At 46.9% G+C, this 12,508-nt stretch overlaps 1 protein-coding gene across 2 annotated transcripts in view; it reads right to left on the bottom strand.

Moving 5' to 3' along the window:
- Window positions 1–10,312: 10,312 nt before the first annotated feature.
- Adgrg3 (adhesion G protein-coupled receptor G3) overlaps window positions 10,313–12,508 on the bottom strand; it is a 28,580-nt gene continuing 26,384 nt past the window's right edge. For both annotated transcript variants that reach the window (XM_032887972.1, XM_032887973.1), the window contains exon 12: window positions 10,313–10,733. In XM_032887972.1, coding sequence (XP_032743863.1) covers window positions 10,621–10,733 — 113 coding nt within the window. In that variant the 3' untranslated portion in view covers window positions 10,313–10,620. The remainder of the gene's footprint in view (window positions 10,734–12,508) is intronic.

Raw genomic sequence — 12,508 nt, 5'->3', positions numbered from 1 at the left:
ATTCCAACCCCAGTCTTTTCTTTCTTTCTTTCTTTCTTTTTTTAAGATTTATTTATTATATATAAGTAAACTGTAGCTGTCTTCGGACACACCAGAAGAGGGTATCAGAGCCACCATGTGGTTACTGGGATTTGAACTCAGGACCTCTAGGAAGAGTAGTCAGTGCTCTAACCACTGAGCCATCTCTCCAACCCTCCAACCCCAGTCCTGTAGGCTTTATTTTATTTTTTTTAAAGATTTATTTATATTTTATATATAAGTAAACTGTAGCTGTCTTCGGACACACCAGAAGAGGGTATCAGAGCCACCATGTGGTTACTGGGATTTGAACTCAGGACCTCTAGGAAGAGTAGTCAGTGCTCTAACCACTGAGCCATCTCTCCACCCCTCCAACCCCAGTCTTTGTAACTGTACAGCAGTCACTTTGACCCTCTGCCCCAGCCTGCATGTGTGTATTTTCAAAGTCAGTATTCTGTTCATACTTCATTTCCCTTTTCTCTTCCTTTTGGTTTTTAAGACTGGGTCTCTCTAGGTAGCCCTGGATGTCTGGATTTCACTATATAGATCAGGCTGGCCCTAAACTCACATAGATCACCTGCCTTTGCCTCCTGAGTGCTAGTATTAAAGGTGCACACCCACCAGTTGGTTATCTGTACCAAACAGTCAGCACTGAAAATATACATACAAGTACCATTATTCTGACTGACAGGTTATACTAGGACTATCTATGTATATACATAGACATATATGCATACAATACAATCATGGAAAATAGAGGGCGTGAATCTGGAGGAGAGCAGGGAGGGGGATGTGATGGTTTGCAGAGAGAGAAGGGGGAAGAAGAAATGTAGTTTTTATTATAATCTCAAAAAATAAAAATAAAATTTTAAAATTTTAAAGGTGTGTACCACCATATTCAGCTCATTTCCTCTAAGTTGTATTCTTTTTTCTAAATTGTATTATTTTTTTCTTTTTCTTTCTAAAATTTATTTATTATATATAAGTACACTGTAGCTGTCTTCAGACACCAGAAGAGGGCATCAGATCTCATTACAGATGGTTGTGAGCCACCATGTGGTTGCTGGGATTTGAACTCAGGACCTCTGGAAGAGCAGTCGGTGCTCTTAACCGCTGAGCCATCTCTCCGGCCCCTAAGTTGCAGTCTTACGATTCACCTTGTTGCTGTATGGAGTCACACTAATTATCTCTTTGTCCCTCCATTGACCAACGCCGGTGTAGGTGCCCCAGAACTCCCCAGGTGCCTTTGAAGGGTCTGAACATTGCTGAAGGAAAACCCCAGACTCCCATAGTATGCAAAGACGAAGAGCATTTATTCTGCAGAAACATCCAGCATGCGGGGCAGGGTGTGTGTGTGTGTGTGTGTGTGTGTGTGTGTGTGTGTGAACCATTCTCCAAAATGGCAACCTCAGACAAAGACACGCAGGCCTTCTTATAGGGAACTGGGGGGGTGGGAAGACGACCCTCTAGAAGGATTAGGTAATCTAAAATTTCATTGGTGGGTGCCGTGCCGGGGGTCACAGCTGGTCAGCGGTCTGCATCCCTCTGTCACGAACCACACACACACACACACACACACACACACACACACACACACACACACACACACACACACCAGCTGAGGACCAAACCCAGGGCCCTGTGCTTGCTAGACAAGCACTCTATCACTGAGCTAAATTTCCAACCCCTGTCATTTTAGCCATAGAGTGAGACAGGGCTGCCCGGCACAAATGGCCCACTCTGAGGTAAGATATTTTCCCATTTCTGTGGTTATCCCCAGGCTGTTCTTTGGGGGCAAGCGGGAGTTATGATCTTCTTCTGGATTTTATGGTCTGTTCCTAGAGCTGGTGTCTTAGAGCCTAGTTTCTGGTATTTGTGGTCTGTTAGTGGAGCTGGTACCTTATGGCCTTTTTATTTATCCCAAAATCAGGCCTAGTCCTTAAGTGGAGACAGAAGGGTTTATGTTGCCCTTTCACCTTGATCTTTTTTATGCCTGGTCTTTTTCTCTGGCAGCGTGACCCCAGGTAGGGCTTGGCAGATCCCTAGGCATTGATGAGGGTACAGAGGCTGATGAGGGTTGTAGACGCTGTTACCTGAAATGCTGAGTGATCAGACAGTTTGCTAAACATGTTAAAACTTGTTTTGTAAGCAGCTAAATTCCTTAAACAGGTCTTTAAACTCCGGATGTGTCCCCTCCCCTCAGACATGGTGGAGCATCCCACGCTGAGTCTGATTTCTTCTGTGCTAGGTTACAAGGTACAACAATGTGTCTGGGGCTGGGTAACGCGCTAAAGAAAAGTGGTAGGGTTGGGGATTTAGCTCAGTGGTAGAGCGCTTGCCTAGCAAGCGCAAGGCCCTGGGTTCGGTCCCCAGCTCAAAAAAAAAAAAAAAAGAAAGAAATTTAAAAAAAAAAAAAAAAAAAAGAAAAGTGGTCATTTAGCTTAGAGTTCTGGAAATGTAAGGGCCCGTATCTGGTGATGACCGTCCTGTGGGTAGAGTCCTGAGGTGGCAAAGGACATCCCATTCCAGGAGTCAGGGAACATGTGTGTGTCCAGGTTTCTGTACATGGAGGTCAGGGGACAACCTGAGGGTGTTGGGCCTCACCTATTGCCTAGTTTGTAGCAGGGCCTCCTTGTTTGCTTCTGCATTGTGCCCTGTAAACTAGGCTAGCTGGCCCATACCTTCCTAGGTTTGGTTCTGTCTTGCACTTGGGTGGGGAAGATACTAGGATCCTGAGTTCAAGGCCAGTTTGAGTGACATGAGCCCTCATCTCGAACAAAACAAAGCAAATAATAAAAAGAAAACTGTTAATTTAGGGGGCTGAGCGCTTACTGCTCATGGCTCACAGGGACCTGTTACTTCTAGTTCCGGGGATCTAGTGCCTTTTCTGACCCCTATGGGTTCCTGCCTGCAGGGAATACATGTAGACACACTTGGACACATACAAATAGACTCAATGTATACTTTTAAAATGTGTTAGCTTAAATGGGCAAAGATAAGGAGATTGGAGAAAAGGTAACTGAACTAAATCATCAATGTAAGAGACTCATTAATACATCAGACAGCACGCAGCTGATTTCTGAAGGGAGTTGGGTCCCCCAGACAAAGGGGGCCCCTTCTTAGGGGCTTCAGAGGCAGCCTGGTCCCATATCTCTGGTTAATGTTATCCACAGTGCACACCTGAGCCAGGTTACCTCTGGTTCCTAGGCTGTGAGGGGAAGGATTTGGTCCTTTTTTTTTTTTAAAGATTTATTTATTATATATAAGTACACTGCAACTCTCTTTGGACACACCAGAAGAGGGCATCAGATTCCATTACAGATGGTTGTGAGCCACCATATGGTTGCTGGGATTTGAACTCAGAACCTCTGGAAGAGTAGTGAGTGCTCTTAACTGCTGAGCCATCTCTCCAGCCCCCAGATTTGGTCCTTTATTTTCTCTTTTTTTTCTTTCTTTTTTTTTTTTTTTTTTGAGCTTGAAAGACCCCCTCCCAGAAAGGGAATTGTACAAGCCCAAGGCCCTCAACTATAGAAGTAAAAAGTAAGTTTTTAGATACACAGAGTCAGAACTAAAATAAGCCTGAGAAAGTTCAGATGTGTCCAAGCTTTGTGGGACAAGCTGACCCATCATTTAGACGAAACAGACCATAAAAGAAAACAAAATGCAGAAACCAGACTAAATTATGGGCATTGCTCCATGGGCCACCTGACAGGGAAAAAGAAAAAGTCCCTGACCCCCCGGAAGCCCTGACCACCATGTACTTTTTGCTAACTCACTGTTATGATTATAGCCAAAATAGATAATGTACACATATGCCTCATTTACTCCACCAATCACATCCCTGTAACCATGCATCTGCTTCTGTAAGCCTGCTTCTGCTCCCCAAAACACTATAAAAACCCGTCCCTGGTTCTGCTAGGCGCGCCAGTCTTCCGAATTGACTGGGACGCCCACAGATACCTGTGTATCCTGATCAATAAAAATCCTCTTGCAGATTGCAGCCTGTGGACTCGGACTGGTCATTGGGCTCGAGGATCTCCCTCCTGAGGGAAGATTCTCTCTGAGAGTCTTACAAGCTGAGGACTGAACCCAGGGCCTTGCGCTTGCTAGGCAAGCGCTCTACCACTGAGCTAAATCCCCAACCCCTTTATTTTCATTTTAGTATTTTTTAACACATTTATTTATTGAGGGGTAGAAGGCATATGTTTGAGATCAGAGGACAACCTGTGAGTCTGTGGAGAGCTTTCCGCGCTTGGCAGGAATTTGACATTGGGCCAGGACAAGGAAGTAGGCTTCAGGCAGGAATATGATAATGGGCCAGGGGGTTGGGGATTTAGCTCAGTGGTAGAGCGCTTGCCTAGGAAGCGCAAGGCCATGGGTTCGGTCCCCAGCTCCGAAAAAAGAACCAAAAAAAAAAAAAAAAAAAAAATTAATAATGGGCCAGGACAAGGAAGTAAGGCTCAGGCAGGAATCTGATTTCAGGCCAAAACAAAGAAATAGGCTTCAGGCAAGAATATGGCTTTGGGCTAGGACAGGGAAGTAGGCTCAGATAGCTTGGTCATCCTGATAAGCCTCTAGAAACAGTGATGGTGGAACTTTGTTTACTGCTTTCCTTGTTCCATGGCTAACTGTGTTTATTGTCTTGCTTGTTCTTTAACCTAGAACTGACCTTATTACTTGCACGTATTTAAAGTGATATAAAAAGCAGATCAGGAAAAAAAATAATCCGGCCCCAGCCTCAGAACTGGCTGGGGTCATGCTACAGCGTTGTCTAATTGTCATTTTTCTTTTTAATCCTCGCTCCTGCCCTGGAGAACCTGTTCACTGACTGAGCTGGCTTGGTCAGGAGTCAGTTCTCCCCTCCCACCATGTGGGTTGTCTGGGGATTTCTGCTCAGGCCACCAGGCTTTGAAGCACAAGCCCTTACCCTCAAAGCCACTTCCTCTGCCTTTTCTGACCACAGGTTACACGTAATTCCACTGTAGGTGAACCTGGTGGGAGGGAGAGGCTTCAGAAAGCATGGCCGGATCTATGCGACGCCACATTTCCCAATCTCAGGAAGATTGACAGGGATCACAATTTGGATTCACATGCTAATTTGGGAAGAATTTCATATATTTCAATGTTAAGATATTTAATGAGAGCATAGAGCAAACTCATCCTATTTCCCATGTGTTTTGTGTTTTTGTTTATTTTTGAGACAGGGTTTCTCCACATAACAGCCCAGGGTGACCTTGAACTCAGAGATCTACCTGTTTGCCGCTGCCTCTGAGTACTGGGATTAAAGGCATAAGCCACAGGTGCAGCTGCCACCACCGCCACCACCACCACCACCACCACCACCTGTCTTGTAATAAACTTAAAAAGCTCGCTATGAAGTGCGCAGACAACACAGAGCAATGGGTAAGGTAGGGATTCCTCCACCATGACCACCAACAGGGGGCAGGCCATGCTCTGACTTAGTCACCTTCATTGATGACAGGGGTCATGCGCTGGCAGTGCTTACATCTCAGGAAACCACTCTGCCATGGTCCTGTGGCAGCAATAGAAGTCTTGCTTTCCCGGTCACCAGGAGCTGCGAAGGCAGAGACAGACCACCGTATACCACCTTGGGACGCTGGTTCTTCTAAACAGATGTACCCTCCTGGGCAATTACTGTTGCCAGGCAACAACAGAAGAGTTCTGCCTGTCAGTCCCTGCTGGTACATTCAGCATGCTCTTGGATCAGCCTAGGAGTTCTGCTGTGCACTGGGAGCTGCTTTTGTGGGGACTCTAGAAAATGAGATGCCCCAACCTCCTCCCTGCTGTTGGAGAAGAGTCGCCCGCCCCTTCTACATCAGGCCACACCTCCTAATCCTTCCAACAGTTTATCAACTGGAGACTAAACATTTAAATATATGAGCCTATGGGGCTAGTTCTCATTAAATTACCAGAGTAGCCCAGGCTGACCCGGAACTCGCCAACCTCCTGCCTGCAAGTCTCTCTCAGACTTGCCCACTGTCTTGTCATTGGTTCTGCACGCTCTTGAGTGTTGAATTGCTGACATGTGCTCTCCCAAGTCCAGAATCCTGGATTCCTGGCCCTGAGTGGAGTTGGCATCCCAGAAGTGCCACTCTGGCTTCAACCCAGCCTGGGGTGGGCTTTGAGTAGAAAGGTTGCTGCGTTGTGGTAAATCTCCCACCCCGATAAGTCCGGGCAAGGAAAACACAACTCAATTAATATGAATACAAGCTGCACGCCTAGATTGAACAGGTCTACCACTGTACTACTCTATCTTCCATCTATGAGATCCCTTGCGATTTGTGGTTCCTCCAGGTCACATGCTTCTGCTTCATCTTCCTTCCACCTCCTCTTCTTCTGTCTTCCTCTCTCTCCTTCTTCTCGTCTCTCACAGGCTCTAGCCTTTACCTGACCAGTTAAAATGGAGAGAAGGTTGACATGAAGTCAACTGAGTTCATGTTTCACTCCTTGCCCAAGTAAGCCCCTCTTGAGGAAGCATCAAAATACAAACAGCACCAGGGCAATCCACAAATTGCTGTCCCTCTCTAACCTCATGCCCACACCCCAGGACCCTTGGCCAGTCATTCTTTAAGAGGTAGGGGAAGGATGGGGGATCACCAGGAATCAGGACTGGAAATTTATCTTTTCCACGTTCCTTAAATCCTCTCAGGACAAGGCAGGGACTCTGTAATACCTATCTTACTTCAGGCTCTGAGAGGCAAGACTGCATGCCGAGTGTCACACAGCTCCCGAGTTACAAAGCCAAGATTCATATTCAGGCCTGTCAGAGTCTGGGGCAGTTCTTTCTGAGATGACTCCACCATCAGTTCTGAGGCATGAGAAACATCCGTGTTGACAAGGCCCAAGCCCGTCCACCCAAACAGACTGTGGCTCAACAGACACCATGTCCAAACCACAGGATCCTCTTCAAGAGCACAGCAGCAGGCTTCTTGCCTTCCTGTTGTGAGCCAGAAGTCAGGAAATAGAGATGTTCCTAGGGCTATAAGTACACTTAGTTGGGCAGGAAGGGGCTGGCAGCCCTCAGGCACAACTACTGCCTAGCTGTGGGTGTTGGCAATGGGGAGGGAGGGAGGCAGGAAGCTAAGTAAAGATAAAGGCCTGGGGAGGGAGGTGTGGAGTGCACTGTAGGCCAAAGCAAGGCAAGCTCTTGTATTAGGGTCCTGTAAAGGAACGGAACTGATAAATGAATATATACATATATACATATATATGAGTTTGATGAGTTTGACCAGTTTACAGGAAGGACTTGGTCTAGGTAACCCAACAATAACTATGTCACTCTAGAATCTGGAAATTCCTGGATGCTGTAGCAGTCCCGATCCATGGATGAAGGCCTGGGAGATTCCTGGAGAGCTTCTTGGTCTTCAGTCTACACTTGAAGGACCCTAGTTCTGACTAAAGTGTAAGAGCTATTAAGAGGCTTGGCCTGGTAGAAAGTAGGGAGGTTATGGAGCTCCTGTGAAGGACCCTAAGGGCTTTCGACAACTTTACACCCACTGCCTCAGGTCAAGATTAGGCCAAGTTCCATTCTCCACCCACAGTTCTCTGGAGGAGCAGGGACATTCTTGAAAAACCGCAGAATGTACCGACTGATAGTCACCTGACCCTCTGGTCCCAGATAGAGTTCGAATGCATGTCATATGCTTGCTAGCCAATAGATTCAAAGGTCAATATGCTTAGCCAGTAAGTTTAAACTGTAACCATGCTGATGTAACCTGTACCCCTAAAAGGTATAAAAACCGCTTGTTATAGCCATTAGGGGGTCACCCGCCTTCTAGTCACTCGCCACGAGGGGCTGATTGAAGGTGGACCCCAATTCGTGTCTCACTTGGGGGGGCCTCCTGGTAGTTAAGACTCACTTCCAGCCTTACACACTGGATTCCCAAAGAAGTTGATTCCCCATCAGCCAAGGAATGCCACAGCAGCAGGATAGATGAGTTTGCCATCCAGAGTGAGGGCAAGCAGGCAAAATTTCTTTCTTGTCCTTTTATCTGGGATGCCACCAGAAGGTGCCATTCACTTAGAGTGGGTTTAAAAAAAAAAAAAAAAAAAAAAAAAAACCTGTCCTAGAAAATCTCTCACAGGTTGACTTGAGTTGATTCCAGATGCAATCGAGTTGACAATAAAGATTGCGGGGCTGGAGAGATGGCTCAGTGGTTAAGCACTCACTGGTCTTCCCGGGGGCCTGAGTTCAATTCCCAGCATCCACATAGCAGCTCACCACTTTCTGAAGCCATCTTCTGGTGTGCAGAGTACAGGAAGGCAAAAAGTATCCACACACATAAATAAATTAAAAAAAAAAAAAAAGTGACAGCCACTGTCTGTCTTATACTTAAGGCGAGTGCCTTTGTTCCCCGTTCCCCCATATCAAGAATGAGGTGTTCCTGCAATAAAGGCTGTTGAGAAGAAAAAAAAAAAAGTTAGCCCCCATACTTGTGTTACTCTTTTTCTTTTTTGAGACAAGGTCTCAGGATGTGTGCTAAACTAGCCTTGAACTTGTGACGATCAGCGCCTTCGCCTCCTGAGTGCTGGGATTACAGGTGTAACCCACCATATCGGGCTCTCTCTATTCCTGCTGGGCTTTTGCTTCTCATTAAGGCCGGAGAAGGAGGAGAATTTAGGGGACATGGGAGGGAAAGGAGCCCCTCGCCTCGAAGTCCGATTGAAGAGTCTCGACAGCTGAGCATCCAGCATTCCACACAGTGAACACTGGCTGTGAGGGCTGCCCACACGGCCCAGTTATTCTTTTTAGGGGCATTTCAAACAAGAACACTAACACAGCAAAGAACTGTACTCCGGGTCTGACCATATACAGTGGTTTTCCTTTCCCAACTGGAAATCTATAGTGTTCTAGGAACCCCACTTATAGTAAAAGACACAACTGAACCCTCTTGAGCGGGGCCCCATGACCCATCGTCTTATCTGATCAGATAATGGACCTACGTGGCACCTCTGGAGAAAACGTATGATCTCTTTTATCCAAAAGGAGGAAGAAAAGAGACTTCCTTACCAACCAAGTTGTAACCCTGAGCCACCCAGATCACACAAACATCCGTGGCGACTGCTAGGTCACTGAATTGGGTGGGAGCCTCTCTTGAGCAGCCAGGCCATCAGGTGTGTTCTACCACATCAGGTCTTCAAGCCCCCGAGCTTAGATCTACGTTTAGATCTCTCCATCTCTCTTTCTCCCTCCCTCCCTCTCCCTCTCTACCCACTTCCTCCTTCCCTTTCCCCTTCAGATCCTCTCCCCCGCCCTTCTTTCCCTTCCCCTTCCCTCCCCACTCTAACAAAAGGCTCTATACAGGCTCTAGTGAAATTCCTTTCTTCCACAAAGACAGGGAAAAGGAAATGCCTCAGGCTGCAGGGATCAGGGCTGCCAGTGCCTCCTGCAAGGCAGCTGTGACTTCTGTTTAGGTTGAGCCACCCAGAGCAACAGGCTTAACCTAAACCCTGCCTGAGGCATCCCCTTCTTTGGGAGTCTTATCAGGTTAATACAAACAAATACATCCACTTGCTTGGGCAACAATTATTTGTTTATTTTAATTAACATTTAATGTGTGATGATAATTGGCTTGATGTTCAGGCTGGGTTGAAATGGTTGGTAAGGCTGTCCAGCAACCTGTTTCTTCTAAGAGTACAGCCAGTGTGGGAAGAGCTGCCTTTTCTCCCCCTCCCCCCCTCGGCCATATATAGATGGAGCAGACATGCGTCCAGTTCTGGACCCTCTCCTTCTGCCCCTACAATGACAGCAGACCAGAATTGCACCTCACCCCTGGAAGCCAAGTGGAGCAAGGGGTGGGGGAATGTTGCTGGAAGTTCACTCTCTCGGTGGCATTTTCTGCAAGTGTCCTGGGCACCTAGAAGGACCTCAACCCTCGGGCGCACCAAGCAATGAGGATAGGCCCCAGCTAGGCAGCAAAGACAGGGTAGATGTAAGCTAATCATAGCCCCAAGCATACCTATCCTCTGCTCCCCTAGCACATACAGAACAATGGCCTGGGGTTCCTTTAAGGGGTTTCACCAAGTCTACCCTCTGTGACTCAGGCTCCTGGTGAGATTAGAGGTGGTCCATGGCTGAGAACAGCTGCTTAGCCATAGAGATCTGTCTCCTTAGCAGAGGGGTAAAGATAACCCTGTCAGCTGCGGATCGAGGGCTTACAGGGACTTTAGAGTCCTGCAGATCTGCATGTGTGGCTTTTTGGACCCATGAACACACGTGAATGGGAGCTTTAAAAATATTTTTTATTTCTATTGCATATGTATGGATGTTTTGCCTACCGTGTATATATGCCACACCTTCATGCCTGGTGCCCTTTGGAAGCCAGAGGAGAATGTCAGATCTCTTGAGCTAGAGTCACAGACAGCCGAGAGATGCCACGTGGGTGCTGGGAACTGAACCAGTGTCCTCTTAAGTCATTTCTCCAGCCTCCTGAATCGGAACTTGGAAGCCACATGGCCCTGTTTGGTCCCCACCCTCTCCCTCCTGTACAGAGAAGGCAATGGAGTCTAGAAGGAAGTAGGTAACTGTTCATGGTCCCACAAACCAGCCAGAGGTGAGAGCAAACGGCAGCCACCGATAGACTACTCCTGGGACATGGAGTGGGCCTGGTCCAGGCGGGCAGTGCCGGAGGAGGAGGTTGTGGTGCTCTGAGTCGGGAAGTAGAGGATGATGAACCAGCAGAAGATGAAGAGTCCTGTGGTAAAGAGGGTTTCAGTGAGCCCAGAACAGGCAGGGACACAGAAGGGACTCCACTATAAATGTCCAAGCACCTAATGAAAAGGTTAGGCAAAAAAAAAAAAAAAAAGAAAGAAAGAAAGAAAGAAACCTATTCCTAAAACAGAACGGAATAAAAACTTTAGAGACAGAAAACACCAGCCTTGAAATAAATTGCACATGTATCTATCGCCAAAAAGGAAAAGGAAAACAAAATTATTCTCACATGTATAAAACCATTGGTCTCCCCACCCCATCCCTTTATAAAGGATTACTAGAGGATGCATGTCAGCAAGATGAAAAGGGAGGTTCAGTAGAGTGGAGAAAACCCAGAGTACTGAATTGACTGAGAAATGCAAGCTTTGTGCTCAAAGGGAATTTATAATGAAAACACTGTACAACAATACCAAGGTCGAGACTAAAGGGTACCACAGGCTCTGCTGTGCATGGGAAGGTGACAAGAAAACTGAATGATGTCGGCTCATCAGAGTGCCAGGCACAGGCTTAAATGGTAATGTAGGCCATGCGAGAAGAATGACGCCACCTCTAAGTTCAGGTGCCTCTCTTCCCGATTCTAAACCTCTGGGGCTTTCCAAATGTGCACTTGAGATTGTTTTTCTGGGAACCATCTTAGATGACCTTAAAGCAGTTAGTGTGTGTGTGTGAGTGTGTGAGTATGTATGTGTGTGTGAATGTGTGTGTGTGTGAGTGTAGTGTGTGTGAGTGTGTGTGTGTGTGTGTGAGTGTGTGTGTGTGAGTGTGTGTGAGTGTGTGTGTATGTGTGTGTATGTGTGTGTGTGTGTGTGTGTGTGTGTGTGTGTGTGTGTATGTGTGTGAGTGTGTATGTGTGAATGTGTGTGTGAGTGTGTGTGAGTGTATGTGTGTGAGTGTGTGTGTGAGTGTGTGTGATGTGTGTGTGTTTGAGTGTGTGTGAGTGTGCGTGTATGTGTGTTGTCTTTTAAGATTTTTTTTACATATGAATGTTTTGCCTGCACATATGTATGTGCACCTGGTAGCTGCAGAAGTCAGAAGCTGCAAAAGGTACCTGGAGCCACCGGATCTGGAATTACAGATAGTTGAGAACCTCCTGTGTGGGTACTGAGAACTAAACCTAGGATCTCTGTGAGAACAGAAAGGGCTCTTAACCATGGAGCCATCTCCCCAGACTTTTGCTTGCTTGTTTGTTTGTTTAATTAACATAGAAAGTAGATTATTAATCAGTAGCTTTTGCAGGATCCTGTTCCAGAGCACAGGAGTGGTGCTGACGGTCTCCAGTCATGTACTACATGTGAAGACCTCCCGCCCCTCTCTGACCTGTTCTTTTCTCTGAGTCTTCCTCTCCTGTAGCCACCTTGGATTCTAGGAATAGTGGAAATGAGCATCTTTTGACAAAATTGAAGCTACCCCAAGGCAGGAGCCACTTTCTTACTGCAGACAGACCCCTGTGTGGTTGTTTTAAGGTAATGACTAACAAGGTGCTGGCTGTGCATGCTGGCTGTGCGTGCTGGCTGTGCATGCTGGCTGTGTAGGCTGCTCTCCCTGGCTTTTGTGCCCTCCCTGTATAACACCAAGACTGGCATCACCCTGAAGTCAGGGCAGAGGATGCTGTTTCTCCTGTTCCTCCAGGATAGCTATTCTCAATACCCCCTTTTCTATTTCACTGCTGCTTTTACCAGTCGTTTGACTGGGGCAAGTGTGTGTTCTACTGGGGACCTCTGGAGCTGGCCTCTGAATGGCCCTTAGGACTCTAGTACT

This window comes from Rattus rattus, chromosome 17 (assembly GCF_011064425.1).
Source record: "Rattus rattus isolate New Zealand chromosome 17, Rrattus_CSIRO_v1, whole genome shotgun sequence".
NCBI classification, from domain to species: domain Eukaryota; kingdom Metazoa; phylum Chordata; class Mammalia; order Rodentia; family Muridae; genus Rattus; species Rattus rattus.
Note: the sequence above shows the minus strand (reverse complement) of the source record. Positions and strands in the feature narration are given on the sequence as shown.